The sequence below is a fragment of the Syngnathus acus genome, chromosome 12, assembly GCF_901709675.1.
Source record: "Syngnathus acus chromosome 12, fSynAcu1.2, whole genome shotgun sequence".
In the NCBI taxonomy this organism is placed as follows: Eukaryota; Metazoa; Chordata; class Actinopteri; order Syngnathiformes; family Syngnathidae; genus Syngnathus; species Syngnathus acus.
In genome coordinates this window covers 1680067-1700820 of record NC_051097.1, presented here as the reverse complement: position 1 = coordinate 1700820, position 20754 = coordinate 1680067, and the positions used below count along the sequence as shown (strand labels likewise).

At 43.0% G+C, this 20754-nt stretch overlaps 1 protein-coding gene and 1 long non-coding RNA gene across 4 annotated transcripts in view; one reads left to right on the top strand and one right to left on the bottom strand.

The window, feature by feature from the left end:
• The first annotated feature begins 2165 nt into the window (after positions 1 to 2165).
• LOC119131446 lies at positions 2166 to 3347 on the top strand. The gene is made up of 2 exons (XR_005099658.1): positions 2166 to 2221; positions 2798 to 3347. It is a non-coding gene; the product is annotated as an uncharacterized LOC119131446 (long non-coding RNA).
• Positions 3348 to 16274: 12927 nt separating this feature from the next.
• Positions 16275 to 20754, bottom strand: part of pam (peptidylglycine alpha-amidating monooxygenase) — a 69889-nt gene continuing 65409 nt past the window's right edge. For all 3 annotated transcript variants that reach the window (XM_037265792.1, XM_037265793.1, XM_037265794.1), the window contains 3 exons: positions 20333 to 20572; positions 20060 to 20119; positions 16275 to 18116 (listed from right to left, as the gene is read on the bottom strand). In XM_037265792.1, the coding sequence (XP_037121687.1) occupies positions 17938 to 18116; positions 20060 to 20119; positions 20333 to 20572 (479 nt within the window). In that variant the 3' untranslated portion in view covers positions 16275 to 17937. The remainder of the gene's footprint in view (positions 18117 to 20059; positions 20120 to 20332; positions 20573 to 20754) is intronic.

The window sequence follows — 20754 nt, the reverse complement described above, 5'->3', positions numbered from 1 at the left end:
GAAGCAACATCACGGGACAGACTGACACTCGGGTCTGCGCTGGCGGCGTTGATATAGCGCTGTCCGTGAGCCTGTCGCAGGTGGCGGCGATTCCGCTGATAGGGGAGGGCGTGGTCCTGTCACAGGTGGCGCCAGTACGTGACAAATCTATATGAGAAGTGTCACTCCTCACAAAGATATTTTACATAGCAAGAGCTGATACATGTCAGTATTATCTCATATAATATGTACAAGGCCACGATGTCGATTGGGAGATTCGAAGACATTCGCCGTACCTTGTGCTTTGATGATAAAAGGACCAGAGCCTTCCGGCTGGAAACAGACCACATGGCAGCCTTTCGTTATGTATGGGACCTGTTTCTGGTCAATTGCCGACAGCGATTCATCCCCAGTGATTGTGTTGCTGTGGACGAACAGCTTGTGCCTTTCAGGGGTAGGTGCAAGTTCCTACAGTACATGCCAAGCAAGCCTGCAAAGTACGGCCTAAAAATCTTTTGGGTTTGTGATGCACGCATCCCCTATGCCAGGGGTCGGCAACCTGCGGCTCCGGAGCCGCATGCGGCTCTTCAGCCTCCTTATAGCGGCTCCCTTTGGCCTTGACAAAAACAAACAAAAAAAAAGAACATAATAAAGAGTATTTCTTAATTCATTTGTATTCACATATTATTAGTTTATTTTGTTGCGCAGTTATCTTGGAGTTTGAGTTGATACGATCCAATTTTTAAAAAGCTAGACCTATTTCGAATTCATAATTTGTCAACAAAATATAGGCTACGTCACATCAACGTCAACATCCCGCGCCTTTACCTGCTGGCAGCTTTTAGATTGTGTGAACCCGTGCGAACCTGTGTGCGAAGTTGTGAACCCTGAATAGCCATGAAAAAAACCCAAAAAAGGAAAGTTTCGGAAGAAAATAGAGTTTAATTCAGCGTGGACTTATTTATTTGCATTCACCACCAACGACGCTGGCTTACCTGAATGCTCTTTTCCTGTCACACCGCTGGACATCGACCCATCCCTGCTGAACGCAGTTGCATTCACCGGAGTAAGTAAGCCTGATCTAGAAATTGAACTGGCCGACATAGTGGATAAAGATTTATGGGTAAATAAGTTCAAATCACTGACGGCGGATATTGAAGAAGTCGCCCGTCAGAAGGCTACACTCGTTAAAGAGCACAAATGGAATGATATGGAGAAACTCCCCCACCCCGCCAAACTTGTTTTTGAAACATGGAGTGCCATTTAACATGAAAAGAACAAACACCGTTCCCGCCTCGTAGATGAGAGCCTACAGGCCTGTAAGAAGATCCAAGTCACATCCTACAGCCCTGACATAGGGAAGATCTGCAGCGAAGTTCAGACACAGAAGTTGTTAGGGTTTACAGATTATCTTGATCGTATGATTATGTTGGAATGTAACCTGTAAAAATTAACCTAGCTTGTCCTGTCTTAACAAAAGTAGTAGAACAAAGTGCTAAGATCTTTTGAACTGATTGACTAGCTGCAGAGGAAGCAATCAAAGTTGCTTTGTTTACACAACGTCGTAAAAGACCCCCTGCTATGCTTTGATCAGCAGGCCAGGGGCTTCAACCCCATCCTGTCCACTCTCACCCCCACTCTGTTTCTCTCAATAAAAATGCTCCTGCAGGAGGCCTGAGTCAGACCTCATTCGATCATCGCTGTACGCACAGCGACGAATGGACTCTCCACCTGCAGGTGTCAAAAAGGACTTACTTGTCTCCCGTGTGGTTCTTGCAAAATAAGTTAGAGTGAGCACCACCCTAACATTTTGGTGCCGAAACCCGGGACCCTCATACCCGCCATCTGGCTGACGGAGGAGGACGTGCTGCATTGTCGACAAGCCAGCGTCCTTTAGGAGGACCTGGTAAAGAAAGACCTGGGAAGAGAATTTCTTCGCTGGGCCAGCATCTTAGGTCTGCCTTCATATGACAGAGGTGGATTGACGGGATCCGGCAATGCAACGAACCAGGGGACAAGTAAGTTAAGCCCTAACGTTGTGTGATTGTGTTGTTGTGAAACGTGTAAAAAGTTAAAGGTGCACGAGCTATACGGCTTTGGTTTGTCCGAGCCAAATAGGCAGGACAGAAGATTTTAAGTCTTGTGGAAGGAGGGGGTGTTGTAGAGTCCCCCTCCGGATGAAGTGGCTCTTCTGGAGCAGTGGTTCTCAACCTGTTTTATATATATTTTTGTAAAATCTCACGTACCCCCTAGAGCAGTGGTCCCCAACCTTTTTTGCGCCACGGACCGGTTACATGTCAGAAATATTTTCGCGGACCGGCATTTATATAAATAAATAATACATTTATATAAATAAATAAATAATACATTTATAATAAATATATAAATACGATGAAATAAAATGATACGACTGACATAAAAACAAGTACAAATGACAAAAATAAAACTCACCATTACGTTGAATTAGTGGGAGCACTGAGTTTGTTTCTCAGAAACGAGCCGGTCCCATCTAGACGTAATCGGAGACAATGACACCTGAAGTGATTAAGGTTTGTCTTTTATTGCAGGATGCTTGGTCTCCATGTGTTGAAGCAGTTTTGAATGCTTCATTGCCTGGTTAGTTAGCCTGTCACCACATATTAGCTTTGCGGGCTCGACTGGGGAAACATGTCACGTGACCGGGACGAGCGTCTTGACCTGAATTAATTGATCGTCGATAATTTTTTTTTTCTTCTGTGCGGCTTGGCGGCCCGGTACCAAGTGACCCACGGACCGGTACCGGTCCGCGGCCCGGTGGTTGGGGACCACTGCCCTAGAGTACCTCCGTGTACCCTCATTTGACAACCACTGTTCTAAAGAGTACAACTTCGCGTTGGCAGGGCTGGGTAACAGGACTGTTGTCTTTAGTTCCCAGGGAAGGAAGGGGTGTTGTAGAGTCCCCTCTCCGGATGAAGCAGCTCTTTTTTTAAAAAGAGGACTTCGCGTAGGCAGGGATAAGAAACTTGTGTGGTTGAGAGTGTGACTGGTAGGATAAATTGACTAGATGGCAGTTCTAGCATTGATCCACGGCAATAACACAGGCTAGTAATTTGTTGAAAGGTCAATTTAAACCTGCATTGAGGATCCTCAAAGAAAGAAAAAAAAATTTTTGAAAAAAATTGTATAAACCTAAAAAATACCAAATTAAGATGGGAAATAAGAATGATAAATCCCTAGCTCTTGATGGAGATGAGAAGTACATGGTGAGTAAATTTCTTAATACATGCCGAAGTGGAAGAAAAAGTATGGAGTAGAAGGGAAGTTGAAAGTTGACGTGTGGAAGATAGTGGTAGAACCTTTGGAGGAAAATGTGGCTAGGAAGGGACTGAGAAAGGAAATAAAAGAGAGAGAGTTGAATTGTGCTAGAATGTGGTTGAAAGCTTCACAAGAGAGAAGAGAACAAATTCAAAAGACAAAAAATAGAAAGATACTCTCTCTTTTATTTCCTTTCTCAGTCCCTTCCTAGCCACACTTTCCTCCAAAGGTTCTACCACTATCTTCCACACTTCAACTTTCAACTTCCCTTCTACTCCATACTTTTTCTTCCACTTCGGCATGTATTGCATACAATTAAGAAATTTACTCGCCATGTACTTCTCATCTCCATCAAGAGCTAGGGATTTATCATTCTTATTTCCCATCTTAATTTAGTATTTTTTAGGTTTATACAATTTTTTTCAAATTCTTTTTTTTATTTCTTTGAGGATCCTCAATGCAGGTTTAAATTGACCTTTCAACAAATTACTAGCCTGTGTTATTGCCGTGGATCAATGCTAGAACTGCCATCTAGTCAATTTATCCTACCAGTCAATGCCGCCATTCAATTAAGATTTGAAAAAGAATTCTGGGCGCACAGTGGCATCCCATTCAATGATGCAGCTGAGAGTGCTTATCAGCAACATCTTAAAAATGCGCTCCTCACTGGTTTCCCCCCTGACTTAGGCAACTGGGTGAGGAAACACTTGGTGGAAGCGGACACTGCTTGTGTTACAACCATGCAGTGGGCCAGAGACGCTGACAAAGTGATTGAGAAAGGCAAAAGTTCTGATGTATTTCATCTAGATGATGATAATGATCTAAATGAAGATACAACGATCTTCTTCCAAAGTTCCCAAAGCTGCAGAGGAAGACTTAGAGACCAACAAGGTCGCAAGCCACCATTCAAATCAAAACCCCCATCAGATTCTGACAACTGTTGGAACTGTGGGAAACGTGGACACTGGTCAAAAGAGTGTCGTCGTGTAAAACAAAACCAATGAAAGGGCAGAGGAAGAGGCAGAGGAAAAGTCACATTTTCAGCATGACAAGCTTCCTCCCCTTTGACCGCTCAAGCTAATACAGAGAAAGAAAGAATAGATGCCCATATGACAGCAAAACATGTCATAGTCAGATTATTGGAATTTTTTTTATTATTAGAGCTCCTGTCCACACAGGAAGTATGACAATGCTGTTTGTATGCCCAATGACAAATGACCAGAGATCAAATTGTGTGTGTACACTAAAGTTAAAATTTGCAAATCAAGTGGTAAATAAATGCAACTTGCTTCTAGAAGATAAATGAAAAATTAGAATGTGCTGTCCTCGTGTGCGTGGGAGGGACCAGCTCATGATCGACCGCAGGAAATGGCCAGCCTGTGACGAATCATTGGTGCTGGGACCTACCTTACGCGCGCGAGAGCTGTGCATGTGTGTTAAAATGATGAAAATTGGCTAAACTTTTAGTGTAAAGAAATTTGCTAGACTGTGGTCTATCCAATTTGCACCGCAGAACAGAAACGATTTTGAAAGATAAAAATGAGAGGAAAAGAGAGAAATCTGTTTGCGAGCAGAAACTGATCCACACTAGTGCATGTTAAGTGTCAAGCCCTCATGAGAAATTCGAAAAAAAAATAAAATAAAATAACAGAACATGCTTTCAGGAATTGGAAGAAGCAAAATTGTGAATTTAAGACATTGCAATGCTACATTTAATAGAAATAATTGATTGGTTGTGTTATAAGATTATACAAACTTCTATATGCGAGCTGAATCTGAGAGATTGAGTTCTTCAAATTTAAAAAGAAAGAAGAAATTCTGATTAATTTGCCAGCAGTTTTTTTGTGTTGAGTTTTTTTGGATTGGTGGATTGTTCTATCAGGAACCTTGAGTTGAAAATGGTATATGAATGTTGTGTGGAGAGCTTAGATGAATTGGGACCAATGTGATAGAAAGACTCCTTTTTGGAGACTGTGTGTGAGATGCAAATGAGCATTGATGACTGAATGCCTGAATGAAAGGAAAATACAGGTTGAATGGTTGAAGTTATTGGAGACTACTATGGAAAATTAGTCGAGCGACTTTGAAGAAAGACACATTTGTGTAGTCAATTTAGACACAGGTCGAAACAACTTCTTCACCAGTGTGCCACTTGCGCAGCATCTCTTGGATAAGGATCTCACCATTGTGGGGACTATGCCAGAACAAGCCAGATATCCCTCCTCTGATGAAGCCTTCCAAGTCCAGGGAGGTTCACAGCACAGAGTTTGGATTCAATGGCAACCTTACCATGGTCAGTTATGTCAGGAAAAGCTGTTGTGCTCCTGAGCACGATGCACCACGACAAAGTAGTGGATGAAACTAGCGCGAAGAAAAAAAACGAGATCACATTTTACAATAAGACGAAAGGAGGTGTCGCAGTGGCGTAGCCAGGAATTTTTCCAGTAGGGGCGCGCGCCCACAGTAAAAAAAATCGAACATCACCCACGCCGTTCGCTGATCGCTAAAACAACATCCGGGTCCGGGAGGCAAACGGTGAATGGATAACATCGCGCACATAGAATAGCGCAAGCACATTCGCGCAAGACCGAAAGAAAAAAACGGCATGAAAATGAAGAATCGAAAAAGCTCGATTTTTTTCAACCGGAGCGCAGGGAGTCCTAACCGGGGCGCCGCCCCGGCTCGCCCCGGCTTGGCTACGCCACTGAGGTGTCGACACTAGGGGTGTAAATTGCGGGTTTTGTCACGATACGATATCATATCGATACAAAGAACCGCGATACGATATTTGCCGATATCTTAAAGCCTGCTGTGATTCATTCACGATACATCACGATATAGTGCTCTACGATCGATATAGAACAATATCCTGATTTATAACAATTCATACGCAAAATCAACAAGGTACTGCAAACTCTTTATTTAGGAAATTACAAGAGTATTGTAGTATACAAAGTGCTTATTTTAACACTGAACTTTATCAAATTCCTATATTTTTTCTCATATAAGTAAGTAAAGAAAAATGAATATTCTTTCTTTTTTTGTAATACCATTAACTTTAAAGTGCATTACTGAATTACTAAGAGATGTCGTGTTTTTTCTTTAAATGTGCGGCGAGATTTGTGGTGTTCCCTGAATATTTGATCACCGCATGGCAGGATTTACAAACTGCACGTGTCTTGTCCGTTGAGCTATCTTTTCTTTGGAATCCAAAGTGCTTCCAAACCAATGACTTGAAGCCCAAAGGGGAGCGAATTTCCTCGTCTTCTTGGACACTAGCCATAGCACCAGACCAGGAGCCGCGTAGTTGTCGGCTCCCCTTTCACGTGCCTGCTCTGCTCACAACACGCCGCGCACTTCTCCCGGAAAGAAGAAGCAAGCAACAATGAACTGGATTTCAAAATAAAGTCGCGTCTAATGTCCGAGGTCAAAAACGGGCGATATAGATCGATGTTTACGTTTAGCATCGATGCCAACAAATCGTAGAGCATTATATCGATTAATCGATGTGTATCGATGAATCGTTACACCCCTAGTCGACACCACTAACCAGATGGTTAGCACATACACCTGCAAGCGCCAAACACAGAGGTGGCCACCTGAATGCCTACACGTTTTTCACAGCTCAACACCCAGATTTCAAGAGTGGCATCACCAATGCACGACGGCTCTTCCTCAAAGAGCTGTCAAAGGAGCTCGTCACACCACACATGAGGAGTCGGCTGGAACACTGCCCCCAGCTACAAACCCCGATTATGGAAACAATGGAAAGGTGTGGGGTGACAAAACGCACAACCCAGCCACAGGAAAGTAGCAGCCTGGACCAACCAAAGAGGAAGCGGTGTCAGATCTGCCCAAGCAGAAAAGACCGCAAGGTCAGCAATAGGTGTGTACCTGTGTGCAATGATCACAGCCAGAAGATGGCAGTTTGCCTGAACTGCAGGCAGTGATGAGAAAATGAGGCAAAAAAAACACACACACACACACACATACACACACACACACAACAACCTCCTGCTGAACGTCAACAAGACCAAGGAAATTGTTGTTGACTTCCGGAAGGGTCACACCCAACACCTGCCGCTGACCATCGACGGTGCTGTGGTGGAGAGAGTGAGCATCACCAGATTCCTGGGGGTGCACATCAGTGAGGACCTCTCCTGGTCCGCCAACACCGCATCACCGGCTAAGAAAGCTCAGCGCCGCCTGTACTTCCTGCGGAAACTCAGGCGAGCAAGTGCTCCTCCGGCCGTCATGGCTACATTCTACCATGGCACCATTGAGAGCGTCCTCTCCAGTTGTATCGCTGTCTGGGGTGGTAGCTGCACTGAATACAACGTGAAGGCCCTCCAGCGCATAGTGAACACGGCTGGTAAGATTATTGGTGCTTCACTCCCCTCCCCGAAGGACATTTACACCTCCCATCTCACCCGCAAGGCGACCACGATTGTGTGTGATGTGAGTCACCCCGCTCACTCTTTGTTCGATCTTCTGCCCTCTAGGAAGAGGTACAGGAGCCTGCGCTCCCGCACCACCAGACTCACCAACAGCTTCATTCTCCAGGCTGTTAGGATCCTGAACTCTCTCCCCCCTATAAAACAGTCAAGAGACCACAAAACAAGAAGAAGATTGCATTTTGGGGGTTTGTTTTTAAACTTGGTATCCCAAGAAGGTTATACTGGTAAGTACTACAGAGTGACAAATGCAATGATGGTAACAGACTTACCTTCTAATGGCCAATATTGATGAAAATGTTTCATTTGAATAATTGCAGCTCATTCACTGGCCACGTTGACTGTGTGGTTGCACTGCTCCACTTCTTATTGTTACTATTCTCACACATAAAGCAGCTTACTATGTCTAATCTTCAGTGATACCGCAGCCAGTATTGATATTATTAATATTAATTCAGTGCTCATCGTTTCATGCTTGCCAAGATGACGGAAATGATCCAGCATCAAGAAAATTATTTATGTGTAATGACTTTTGATACATTTTAGGATGCTCATATGATGAAAAAAACCCCAATTATAATTGTTCAAATTTTAATATCTTATTATTTATTTATACACTGCTCAAAAAAATTAAAGGAACAGTTTTTTATCAGGGTATGGCATGAATTCAATTACACTTTTCTGATAAGGTTTTGGTCAGGTACGAGGCAGAGGGGGTTGTTAATCAGTTTCAGCTGCATTGGTGTTGATGGAATTAACAACAGGTGCACTAGAGGGGAAACAACGAGATGGTCCCCAAAACAGGACTGGTTTTGTAGGTGGAGGCCATTTGAAGTTCATCCCTCTTGATCTTTTTTAACTAGTTTTCCACAAGTGTTGGCTTTAAGTCAAGTCAAGTCAAGTTTATTTGTATAGCCCTAAATCACAAGCAGTCTCAAAGGGCTTCACATAGACAAAAATTGACAATTATTCTCAAAGCATCCCCTGATCTTAAGCTCCCAAAAGGGCAAGGAAAAACTCAAAAACCCCTGCCAGTGGAAAATGAGAAACCTTGAGAAGGGACCACAGATGGAAGGATCCCCCTTTCAGGATCACCAGGCTGCAATGGATGCAGAGAGGGCACAAATAATACATAATATGAAAATCAAAAAAAGTGGATGTCCAAGTCAGAGCGAGGGGCTGCCGGAGGAGCCCTCTACTATCCTGGCAGTGTCTTCGAGGAGGTTGAGCTGCAGTTCCCCCAACCTGAATTGACCCACGAGAATCCAGATAGCCGCTGTCAGCTTGGGTGCCACCTAACCACCTCCCCGGCCGGGGAGGGGGGGGAGAGAAAACAAAACAAACTCCGGCCGAATCGGCCACTACAGGTTAGTTAAAGGCCATGTCATAGAAATGTGTCTTTAAACGTGTCTTAAATGTTTCTACTGAGGTAGCAGTCCTAATATCCATTGGTAGGGCATTCCAAAGCTCTGGAGCCCGGATAGAAAATGCTCTAGACCCTGCAGACATTTTCTTGGCCCTCGGTGTCGCTAAAAGGGTAGCGTTTTGCGAACGAAGGTTACGAGACGGAACATAAGGAACAACTAGGTCGACGAGATATGAAGGCGCTAAGCCATGCAGTGATTTATAGGTTAATAGAAGAACCTTGAAGTCACATCTTAAATGGACCGGGAGCCAATGTAAGTTGGCTAATATTGGGGTAATGTGATCAAATTTTCTTGTCCGTGAGAGCAGCCTTGCAGCAGCATTTTGTACTAACTGTAGACTTTTGATGCGGGACTTAGGAAGACCAGAGAATAGTACATTACAGTCGTCCAGGCGCGACGTGACGAACGCATGTATAATAGTTTCCGCATCACCGGTCGAGAGGATCGGACGAATCTTTGCAATATTACAAAGGTGAAAAAACGCAATTCTGGTTATATTCTTAATGTGCTTTTGAAAGGAGAGAGTTTGGTCAAACACTACCCCGAGATTACTTACAGTATCGCTCTGAGTGATAGTACGGTTATCTATAGTTATAGCGGTTTCCTTGAACAAGTGTTGAAAACGAGTTGGACCAATTATCAACATCTCAGTTTTATCTGGGTTAAGACGAAGGAAGTTGAGAGACATCCATTGCTTGATCTCCGCAAGGCATGCCTCAAGATTACAACAATCCCGCGGATCCGTCATCGATAACGGCATATATAATTGGGTGTCATCCGCGTAGCATTGAAAACTAATATTATATTTACGTATTATGTCCCCAAGCGGAATCATATAAATATTAAATAGAATTGGTCCGAGAACCGATCCCTGTGGGACACCACACGCAACATTATAGAGCAGTGATCCCCAACCTTTTTTGCGCCACGGACCGGTTACGTGTCAGAAATATTTTCGCGGACCGGCCTTTATATAAATAAATAATACATTTATATAACTAAATAATACATTTATATAAATAAATAATACATGTATAATAAATATATGAATACGATGAAATAAAATGATACGACTGGCATAAAAACAAGTATAAACGACATTAAAATAAAACTCACCATTACATTGAATTAGTGGGAGCACTGAGCTTGTTTCTCAGAAACCAGCCGGTCCCATCTAGGCGTAATCGGAGACAATGACACCCGAAGTGGTTAAGGTTTGTCTTTTAATGCAGGATGCTTGGTCTCCATGTGCCGAAGCAGTTTTGAGGGCTTCATTGCCTCGTCAGCTAGCCTGTCGCCACATATTATGCAGAGTGGGCTTGGCGCGTCATAGTCTTTTAAATGCAACTTTCCTTTTCTTAGAAGTCGTAGCCTCTTCTTCTTCCGTCTCCTCATTGGGCTTTTTTCCCTTTCCGAAGAAGCTTTCCAAACATCTCTGTTTCTTGCTCATTTTTGCTTGCTTCACGGGCTCAACTGAGGTGACATGTCACGTGACCGAGACGAGCGTCTTGACCTGAACCGACGGATGTAATTGGGAGAGAATCGCCCATTTTTTTATATTTTTCAAAATAAATACTTACTCATTTTTGCTAGCTTTGCGGGCTCGACTGGGGAAACATGTCACGTGACCGGGACGAGCGTCTTGACCTGAATTAATTGATCGTCGATTAAAACAATTTTTTTTTTTTTTCTGTGTGGCTTGGCGGCCCGGTACCAAGTGACCCACGGACCGGTACCGGTCCGCAGCCCGGTGGTTGGGGACCACTGTTATAGAGCTCCGAGGACGCATTGCCGTGGACCACTCGGTGCGTCCTATTTGATAGATAGGAATGGAACCAGCCTAGTGCTGACCCTGAAATACCAACACAACTTTTAAGACGCCCTAATAAAATATCGAAGTCTACAGTGTCGAAGGCAGCACTAAGATCGAGTAGTAACAGTACAGATGAAGTGTTTGAATCCATAGCTATGAGGAGATCGTTAGTCACTTTAGCAAGTGCTGTCTCAGTGGAATGATTAGCTCTAAAACCAGACTGAAAAGAGTCATATCGATTATTGACGACCATGTAATCAATAAGCTGCTGTGCTACTACTTTTTCAAGAAGTTTTGCTATGAATGGGAGGTTTGAAACTGGCCTATAATTACTGAGACAGTCCGGGTCAAGATTTGGTCGCTTAAGTAACGGTTTAATGATAGCGGTTTTAAAGGCTGTTGGCACTATCCCAGAGGAGACAGACAGATTGATTATATTTAGGACAGACGGTCCTAAAATTTGAAATAATTCTTTAAGTAGTTTGGCTGGAAGAGGGTCGAGTAAACATGTTGTTTGTTTAGCCGCACTAACCAATTGTGTAAGCCTTTCAAGGGACACGCTATTAAAAGTTGAGAGGGTTGTTGCATGATCATCAGCGTTGGTAAACGGCGGGCTCGACCGAGCGATTGGAATGGTATTCTTGATCTCGTCCCTAATGGATTCAATCTTTTGAGCAAAAAATTTCATGAACTCGTCAGCTGAGTGGAAGGAACTATCGGGGGTCGGCTGGCGTAGAGTCAGCTTTGCCACTGTATCAAATAGGTGTTTCGGATTGTTTTTATTGAGATTAATAACTTGCGAAAAATACCGAGTTTTTGCTAAGATAAGCGCATCTTTATATTTCAGGAGGCTATCCTGCCATGCCTGATGGAAAACCTCAAGTTTGGTTAGACGCCATCTGCGCTCATGCTTTCTACATAATTGCTTAAGCGTACGCGTTTCATCTGTGAACCACGGAGTAGGCAATCTACGGCGAGTTTTCAGACATAACGGCGCCACAGAGTCAATGGCATTTAACAATGTCGCATTGAATTCATTTGTAAGATTATCAACAGAGCCGGTGTATGCGGGAAATATAGCGGTTGCCGGCGACAGTAACTCAGATCGCGCAGTTGCAGTCATGGAGTTAAAATTACGGCTCCTATAATTCCGATTGCTCTCTTGTCTTTGACAAGGAACTAGAATTTCAAATTTTATTAAGTAATGATCAGACAAAACAGTAGTGTATGGCAGTACTGCTATATTTGAGGTTGCAAGTCCTCGGGATAATACCAGATCTATGGTATTTCCATTCTTATGCGTTGCTGCCTGTACGGCTTGCGTAAAACCAAACGTATCAGTTAAAGTCTGAAACGCCGAAGTAAGTGGCTCTGACGGTAAATTCATGTGGATGTTGAAATCGCCCATGATAATTATATTATCCGCATTGGTTACTAGATCAGCCACGAATTCTGAAAATTCATCCAGGAAGCCAGAGTAAGCCCCGGGTGGACGGTAAATAACAGCAAGATAAAATAACGGTAAAGCGGTGGATCGGACAGTGAGAACTTCAAATGTTTTAAATACGTTGATCGAACGAGGCCTAAGTCTAAGCTCGGAATTCGAGATGAGGGCGACACCCCCACCCTTTTTTCGAGGACGCGCCACATGCGAGCTCACAAAATTTGGAGGCGAGGCCTCGTTAAGCGGCAGCAGTTCATTAGGTTTTAACCAGGTCTCGCAGAGACCAAAAACGTTTAGATTATGTTCCGTGATGAGGTCATTAACGAGAACTGCTTTTGTATGAAGCGATCTAATATTCATAAAACCGAGTTTAAGTGTAATCACTTCCTTTACTTCACTGGTTCTTCTATATCAAACAAATGTTTGTATTGTTTGATATAGAAGAACCAGTGAAGTAATTGAAAAAGAAAAAACAAGATGAACCTAGTACAACTATTTAAGTGTAATCTGTCGATCAGGGTGCGTATCTATCGAAGGATATTTAAACGAGATGCGAGTAAGATTGTGTTCTCTAGGCCTGACATCACCTCTCGAATGTTTGTTAGCGCGGCGGGACGATACGACCGTGGGAATCTGATAGTAAATATTTGTTACACATGTAAAATTATCTGAAACAGGCACCGTTTCATCAGCAAAACCGGTCGGGGTGGAGTGATTGGATTTGTCTACTACCCCAGTAGAAAGTGTGTTTATGTGTACTGTAGCACTATTCAAACTGTCACGCTCTAGTCTACACGAGGAGCTATGTGCATGCTGGAAGTCTAGCCTAGCGCTAGTTAACTTTAGCTTAACAGACTCCAAACCCATCCTGACAGGTGGTCTAATCACCTGTGCCCCGGCCTGCTCTAAAGTGACCTGTCATGTGTGGCTCAAACAGTAAAGAAAGAGTGAAGGCGCCTTCACGGTTAGGGTGAAGGCCGTCCTTCCTCAGCAGGTCGGGGCGGCCCCAGAAGGAGGGCCAGTTATCTATAAAATACAGTCCCTGCTTTTTACAGAACCCAGCCATCCATCGATTAAGGGAGACTAATCTACTAAACCTCTCATCAGTGCCTCTCCCAGGCAGGGGGCCAGAGACAAATACTCGATGCCGACTCATCTTTCTGGCGAGATCACAAGTCCTCGCTATGTTTCTCTTTGTGATCTCCGATTGCCTCATCCTAACATCATTGGAGCCGACGTGTATCACTATGTCCGAGTAGCTAGTGTTGTTGGAACTACGCTGTTGACTAGACCTATTGCGAGTCAGCTCCCTAAGATTAGCTTCTATGTCGGGTGCTCTGCCCCCAGGAATACACATTACCGTGGCTGGATTTTTAAGCGTAATATTTCGGGTAATGGAGTCACCTATGACCAAAGTGCGAGGGCCAGTAGACCGAGATGACTTTGGACGGCTATGCGTCTTACCTGGCTCATCGCGATTAGCAAGCCGCTTGGGGCTAATGCTAACTGGGCTAGCGGGCTGACTACAGTCCGCGTCTGTATCCGCCACATCTACTGTTATCGCGCAATTCTGCTCTAACTGGCGGACACGTCCCTCTAGCAGGGACAACCTCTCTAAGAGAAGGGTGCAGTTGGTGCACGAAGCCGTACAAACCTCTTGATCCGCAGCCATACTTTGTGTCCGATGATCGACGGTAGACAAACGGCCACGAAGCCTCCGCTCTCCCAGGCACTCCGGCTGCGAAGTAAAAAAGATCGAACAGTGTAATAAAAAGATTCAAACTTACTTTAGGGTCAGGGAGATGAGTTCCACGCTGGAGAAAACAAAATCGTCCAAGCCTGAAAAGTATTGGGAGTCTGGGCTGAGAAGCTAGAGTCATTATCACGACTGGGAGCATGAGGTGATTTCTTAACCCTCCTGAAGTTGAGCAGATTGTCCAACTCCTCCAGGATGGCACATCCATGCGTGCTGTTGCAAGAACATTTGATGTGTCTCCCAGTACAATCTCCAGAGCATGGAGGAGATTCCAGGAGGCAGGCAGTTACTCTAGGAGAGCTGGACATAGTCTCCGGGCCTGTAGACCAGGGGTCTCAAACTCCAGTCCTCGGGGGCCGCATTCCTACATGTTTTCCAAGTTTCCCTCGTTAAACACACCTGATTCAATTATCAGGCTCCTGCAGAACGTGAGGATGAACTGATCATTTGAATCAGGTGTGTTTAATGAGGGAAACTTGGAAAACATGTAGGAATGCAGCCCCCGAGGACTGGAGTTTGAGACCCCTGCTGTAGACAGTCCTCATGCCATCAGCAGGACCGACTGCTGCTTTGTGCAAGGAGAAACCGGTTGAGCACTGCCCGAGCACTACAGAATGACCTCCAGCAGGCTACTGGTGTGAATGTCTCTGTCCAAACAGTAAGAAACAGACTTCACGAGGGTGGCCTCAGGGCACGACGTCCTGTAGTGTACTGCTCAGCACCGTGGAGCTCGATTGGCATTTGCCATAGAACACCAGAATTGGCAAGTCCGCCACTGGCGCCCTGTGCTTTTCACAGATGAGAGCGGGTTTACCCTGAGCACCTGTGATAGACGTGAAAGGGTCTGGAGAAGCCAAGGAGAGCGCTATGCTGCCTGCAACATCATTCAGCATGACCGGTTCGGTGGTGGGTCAGTGATGGTCTGGGGAGGCATATCCATGGAGGGACGAACAGACCTCTACAGGCTAGAGAACGGCAGTCTGACTGCCATTAGGTATCGGGATGAAATCCTTGCACTCATGGTCAGACCCTACGCTGGTGCAGTAGGTCCTAGGTTCCTCCTGATCCACGACAATCCACCCGGCCTCATGTGGCAGGAGTATGCAGACAATATCTGGAGGATGAAGGAATTGACACAATTGAATGGCCCTCACGATCACCTGATCTAAACCCGATAGAACACCTCTGGGACATAATGTTTCAGTCCATCAGACGCCGCCAGGTTGCTCCTCAGACTTTACAGGAGCTCACTGATGCCCTTAGACAGATCTGGGAGGACATCCCACAAGACACCATCCGTCGTCTCATTAGGAGCATGCCGCGGCGTTGTCAAGCATGCATACAAGCACGTGGGGGCCGCACAAGATATTGAAAATAATTTTGAGTTGCAGAAATTGAATTTAGGCAAAATGGACGAGCCTACCACATAATTTTTTCACTTTGATTTTTGGGGTGTCTATATACTGAGCCCTCTGTAGGCTGAAAACTTTTACTTCCATCAAAAGATGTGGCATCTTTTTGTTCCTGAGACATTAAACTGTCCATATCAGTATAGATATCCAACATTTTTGTTGTCACCATTGAAATCTGATGTATTTTCAAAGTGTTCCTTTAATTTTTTTGAGCAGTGTATATTGATGCATACATCTGAAATAAACATGCTCAAATCATCACTATTATTACCTTTTCAGATTAATCTTTGAAAACACAATCATGTTCATGATTGTCACGCCCGTGCCAGAGCACGCTCGGCAACTTCCCTCAGCCACACCCCTTCATTACCGTTATGTCTGTCACCTGCTCCCTCTTGTTGTCTCATGTATTTAAACCCTGCCCGTGTGCTCCTCCTTGTCGGTGTCTACTGTTGTCTCCCGTCTTTGTAAGCACCTTGTGTTCCTGTCCTGCTCGTCCAGTCCCCCCCAAGTCACTCAAGTAAAGAACAATAGAGCAATCATTGTTTTTCTCTCTCACAGATTGATGTATACACATACATATGTCACTATTTAGATGCAACACCTTAATGAAGAGGATAAATTCCAAATGTAAATGATTTAAGATTGTTGAAAAAAAAAAACACCTTGGAAATCCAAAGACACCTCCATGACAACAGGATGCATTGCAAACACTTTATTACACAAATAACATTGTTACTAAAATAGTACCTTTGCAGCAAAACCAGTGTTACAATAAATATCAGTTCACATGTGACTGCAACATCCTATATCCATGGCATGCTTTTAATACATTAATCATTCAAATGAAGCAAACAGACATGTATTTGGTGGACGGAAATGTATCTACCAAGTAGAACACACAGGGAAAACGTTTTCGCTTGCTTCTTTAGTTTGAGCAAATTTGTTGTTTATTTTCAAACTTAAACAAATTTAGAAGTAGGTCAGTTTAATCCAAAATTATTTATTTTCATTGCATGTTTATTTTTAGCACATTGTCCGTGTTTGTACATCCAAATGAAACCAAATGCACTATTGATTACTGAGTAAGTATGGCCTTCAATTTTGGCTGGCCAAGAATTCAGCGTATACCCCACCTCTCACCCAACGTCAGCTGGGATAGGCTTCACCTCACTCATGCCCTCAGTGATAAGTGGTATAGAAAATGGACTGATGGACTATTGAGTAAATAATTGAAATGAGTGTAACATAATCCTGGACACAGTGCTATGGATGAGGCAGTTCACCAGAGTCTGATCGACCAATTACATTCCCACAAAACAAAACATTTATGAGTAAATGTGTCATTTTTCCTCTGACGTGAAGGAAGAAAAACCAGTAAAGGAGTACAAGCTATAGTAGCAGCAGCAATTCTTCTCTTATAGTACATTTTGTAATGGCAGATGATGACAAAAGGCAAAATATGAAAAGGCACACAATTGCAATCGAAATGTGACTGACTCAAGCCGCGGATGTAAGTTGAATAGAAATATAATAATGTATGGAATTATAATACACAAAGATATTTATCGTTGGAAGGATGTACTTTTACTGTTAAATCTTGCATTAAATTAAAAATATTAAATCTTCTAAATCCAAACATCTTTGTATGCAATCCAAAATCTCATGAAAAGCTTACAGGTCTAACAACACAAATTGTAGAACGTTAAGTCAAAGCTCATGAGCAATTGGGAGAGAAAAAAGGTAACTGTTATTACCAAGCATGTGTTTTTTGTTGTCCTATCCTCATCATTATTATGGAGCAAGCACAACAACCAGCATAAACACTTGTGCCATCTAAACAACACTTAGTCTGGACATATAAAACAAACAAAACAGACAAACTACAATCTGGACATTTTGGAACTTATACTAATGAAGAGCCATGATATAAGTGAAGTAATATGACAGAGCCATGTAGTTTTGTTTTCCCCAACTGTGATCATATTTACCATCCAGATGTTTACATGCTCATCCTGGTTGTAATGCTGCTATAAAATGTCAAATGTGTCTAATAATTCAATGTGAAAAACGTTTGGTGGACTTAAAAAAAACAACAGTACAAAAATTTAATTCAATGAAACTCTAGGAAATAATTTCACTGTAATTTGTTCAAGTTGAGAATCCTAATTTACTGTAAAAACACGGGCACGTTAAATTAAGATAAAATAAATTGATTTAAGTTGTAGTAAATATTTTATGTACAACTCATACTTAAATATATAAACAATAAGGCATCGAACTCAAGAGTTATGATGATGAATGACATGACATACACCTGGCATTCTAAGCAGAAGGTTGTGGTGCTGTCCAAATTTCCTAAGAGGAGGATGGAGGCGGTGGGGGACGAGCCATGTACTCTTCATTCTCAGACTCACTGCTCTCGCCGTTCCTTTCCTGGTCGCTGCCTTCAGTACTGAGTTGGTCAAAGCCCTGTCGACTGTAACCCTTATGGGAGGCAAAGAAGTTTCCAAGGTTCAGGCTGCCGACTGCTTTACCTGACCGGGGGGGGGGGGGATACACCACAAATAATATGACAACATGTAGAGCATATTGAAACTTAATAACACCTTATAAATTGGAGCAACAACTCTGCCTTTAAAACATATAAATCATTCTGTAAAAAAAGGAAAAAAGTTGCATCATTTTAGTAATACTGAATTTCTCTTTGCACAAATGCCTCTCTCTAAGAATATTAGTCCCAATTGAGCTGCCAATATTGAAAGGTGGCTGGGTTGGTTGGTTCATCAGAAAGCATGGAATATGCCTGTATGAGCCATCTGGCCCTCTTGAATCGTTTTTGGGTTGATGTGGTTTACCTCCACGCCACTAGAGGGACTCTCTCGTATTAATTACTTGGGAAGCCTATAAAACCCGGGGTGAATTAGGACACGGGCGCGGTTGAAAGGCGGAAACAGTTTTCGATTGTGCCTAAATGCCAGAAAGGTACGAGATTGTTCTGATCACCGTTGTGTTAAGAGTTATTTACAGTGTCAAGGAAAAGGAAAATAAACCTGCAAATATCTTTTTATTTGTTCCATCAGCAACAGAACTCTCCGCCTGCTTATTTACTTATTTTAAGTGCAAAGGCTCACGTCCTAACGTTCAGCCATCAGCCCCCGGAAGCGACTATACAGGGTTAGTCACTTCAATGCCCAAAATATACACAACTGATTCCTCTCAAACTGATTAGAAGGGCTGCACATCTACCAACAAACAACACATTCAATTTTGATTTTCATTAAAAGGTGTGGACACAATCACTTGATTTCACGTCACTATTAACATCCACTTGAAGCACGGCCCTGTAAGCCAGGTGGCTACCAGATTCAGTAGATATTGCTACAGTTACTGCGCGGCTGGAAAATGTATGAATCACATCAAACAGCTTTGTCAAGGATTTTAAGTCCAATACAAAAAAAAAAAACAAGTGGAGAACGTGAAAAAAAATACAGTGAATAAGCTGTGGGTTCTGCACATAACGGCATATAGGTTAAAAATGAGAGGGTGACACTGCTTCGCGGATTTTCACCTATTGCGGGTGGTCTTGGAACCAATTATCCGCGATAAACGAGGGATTACTGTATATTGGATTTTACCCATATGGCCTGGGCTTTATGTTCTCCTCTCGTAATATTTTGAAATTACTTCACCGAAGTAATTTGAACATGAAGACAGAAGAGCCTAGCTGGATTACATCCAATATGGCAGTAGATGTGGCAGACAAAATGGAAGTGAGAACATTTTGCTTTGAAGCTGTTTTTCTGCAACGGGGACAAGTGTTCTGTGTTAAGCAAAGCATTGATCCCAGTCAATGTGATGCTTTGAGCCAGAACGTCCTTCATCAATGAGAGTGTTGAAGATGAAATGTTGCTGGGTCTTCCATCTTAAAAAAGATTCCAAACACAACGCTCGGGCAATGAAGTTGGGGCAGTAAGAAGAATTTCAAAGACCTGCAATGGCCGCGGCAGTTTCTAGACCTCAACCCGAGAAAATCTGCAAAGGGAATTGCACAGCGACTGCAGAAGAGATCTGCATGGAGGAATGGGCCAAAATACCAAACAGCGTGTCGATCTGGTGATTATCGAAAGTAAATTCTGTAATTGCCCAAAAGTTACTCAAAAGCATGAAATTGAACTTCTGTTAGAGACTTATTTCACTCCATAATTTACAAATAGATTCTTTTCATGTCTCTCACAGTTGAAGGGTACCTATGATGAAAATGACAGAACTCGCTCATCATTTTAAGTGGGAAAACTTGAACACTAACTAAATTGACTCACTAAATTGTATATAAATATATATACGTCAAAGGTTTTTCATAATAATATTTGATGTTCATGTTTTAATTTTTGTCCCTTTCAATGTGCCTCAGCTGGGTGGTAATGTGGTGCCCTAGTTCCCTTTATTTACAGGCCATCACAGATGAGAAATAACTTACCACTGATTTTTCCCAAAATCCCTCCAACAGCACTGGGCTCTGTTTTCACCTCATACCGGTCTGCAGATAGATCAAAGTTAAGAGTGAGTGAAAGAAACAATCTAGCAAAGCAGGTAGTGTGCACTGCAGAAACAACATGCATGATAATCCAATCTATCTGTCATTATGGCCACTAGGTTACTTTGCTTAAAAAAAAAAAAAAATCACACTGAACATGAAACCCCTTTAACAGAGATAACCACAGCGACATAATTGCCTTCCTGTCATACTTACTGTTTTTCCTCCAGCAGATGAAGACTCCTACAGAGATAACAAGCAGAAGAGGGATGAGCAAGAGCACCATGATGGCCACTGGTAGGAAACCATGCTCTTTTTTTGGTTGTGGAACAGTCTTTTTCTTCTCATTTTCTAGTGGCTTAAGATGTTGAGCCACATATGGCTTCTGTTTAACTGCTGCTGTCTTTGAGATGTTCTGCTCTGGAGTCACCTTGGTTTGGATAAATGTCTCCATTTCTACACAGAAAACAATGAAAGTAAGAAGTGTCGTTCACAAAGAAAACGAGATTTTTATTTGTTCTATTTATTTTTTAAGCCGCATGTCTGTGATGTCTGTTTTATATTTACTTGAGTAGTCTTTTTAAGACACTGAAATTAGTTTGATGAACTGAAATGTTTAACCCAAATAAATATGCAAA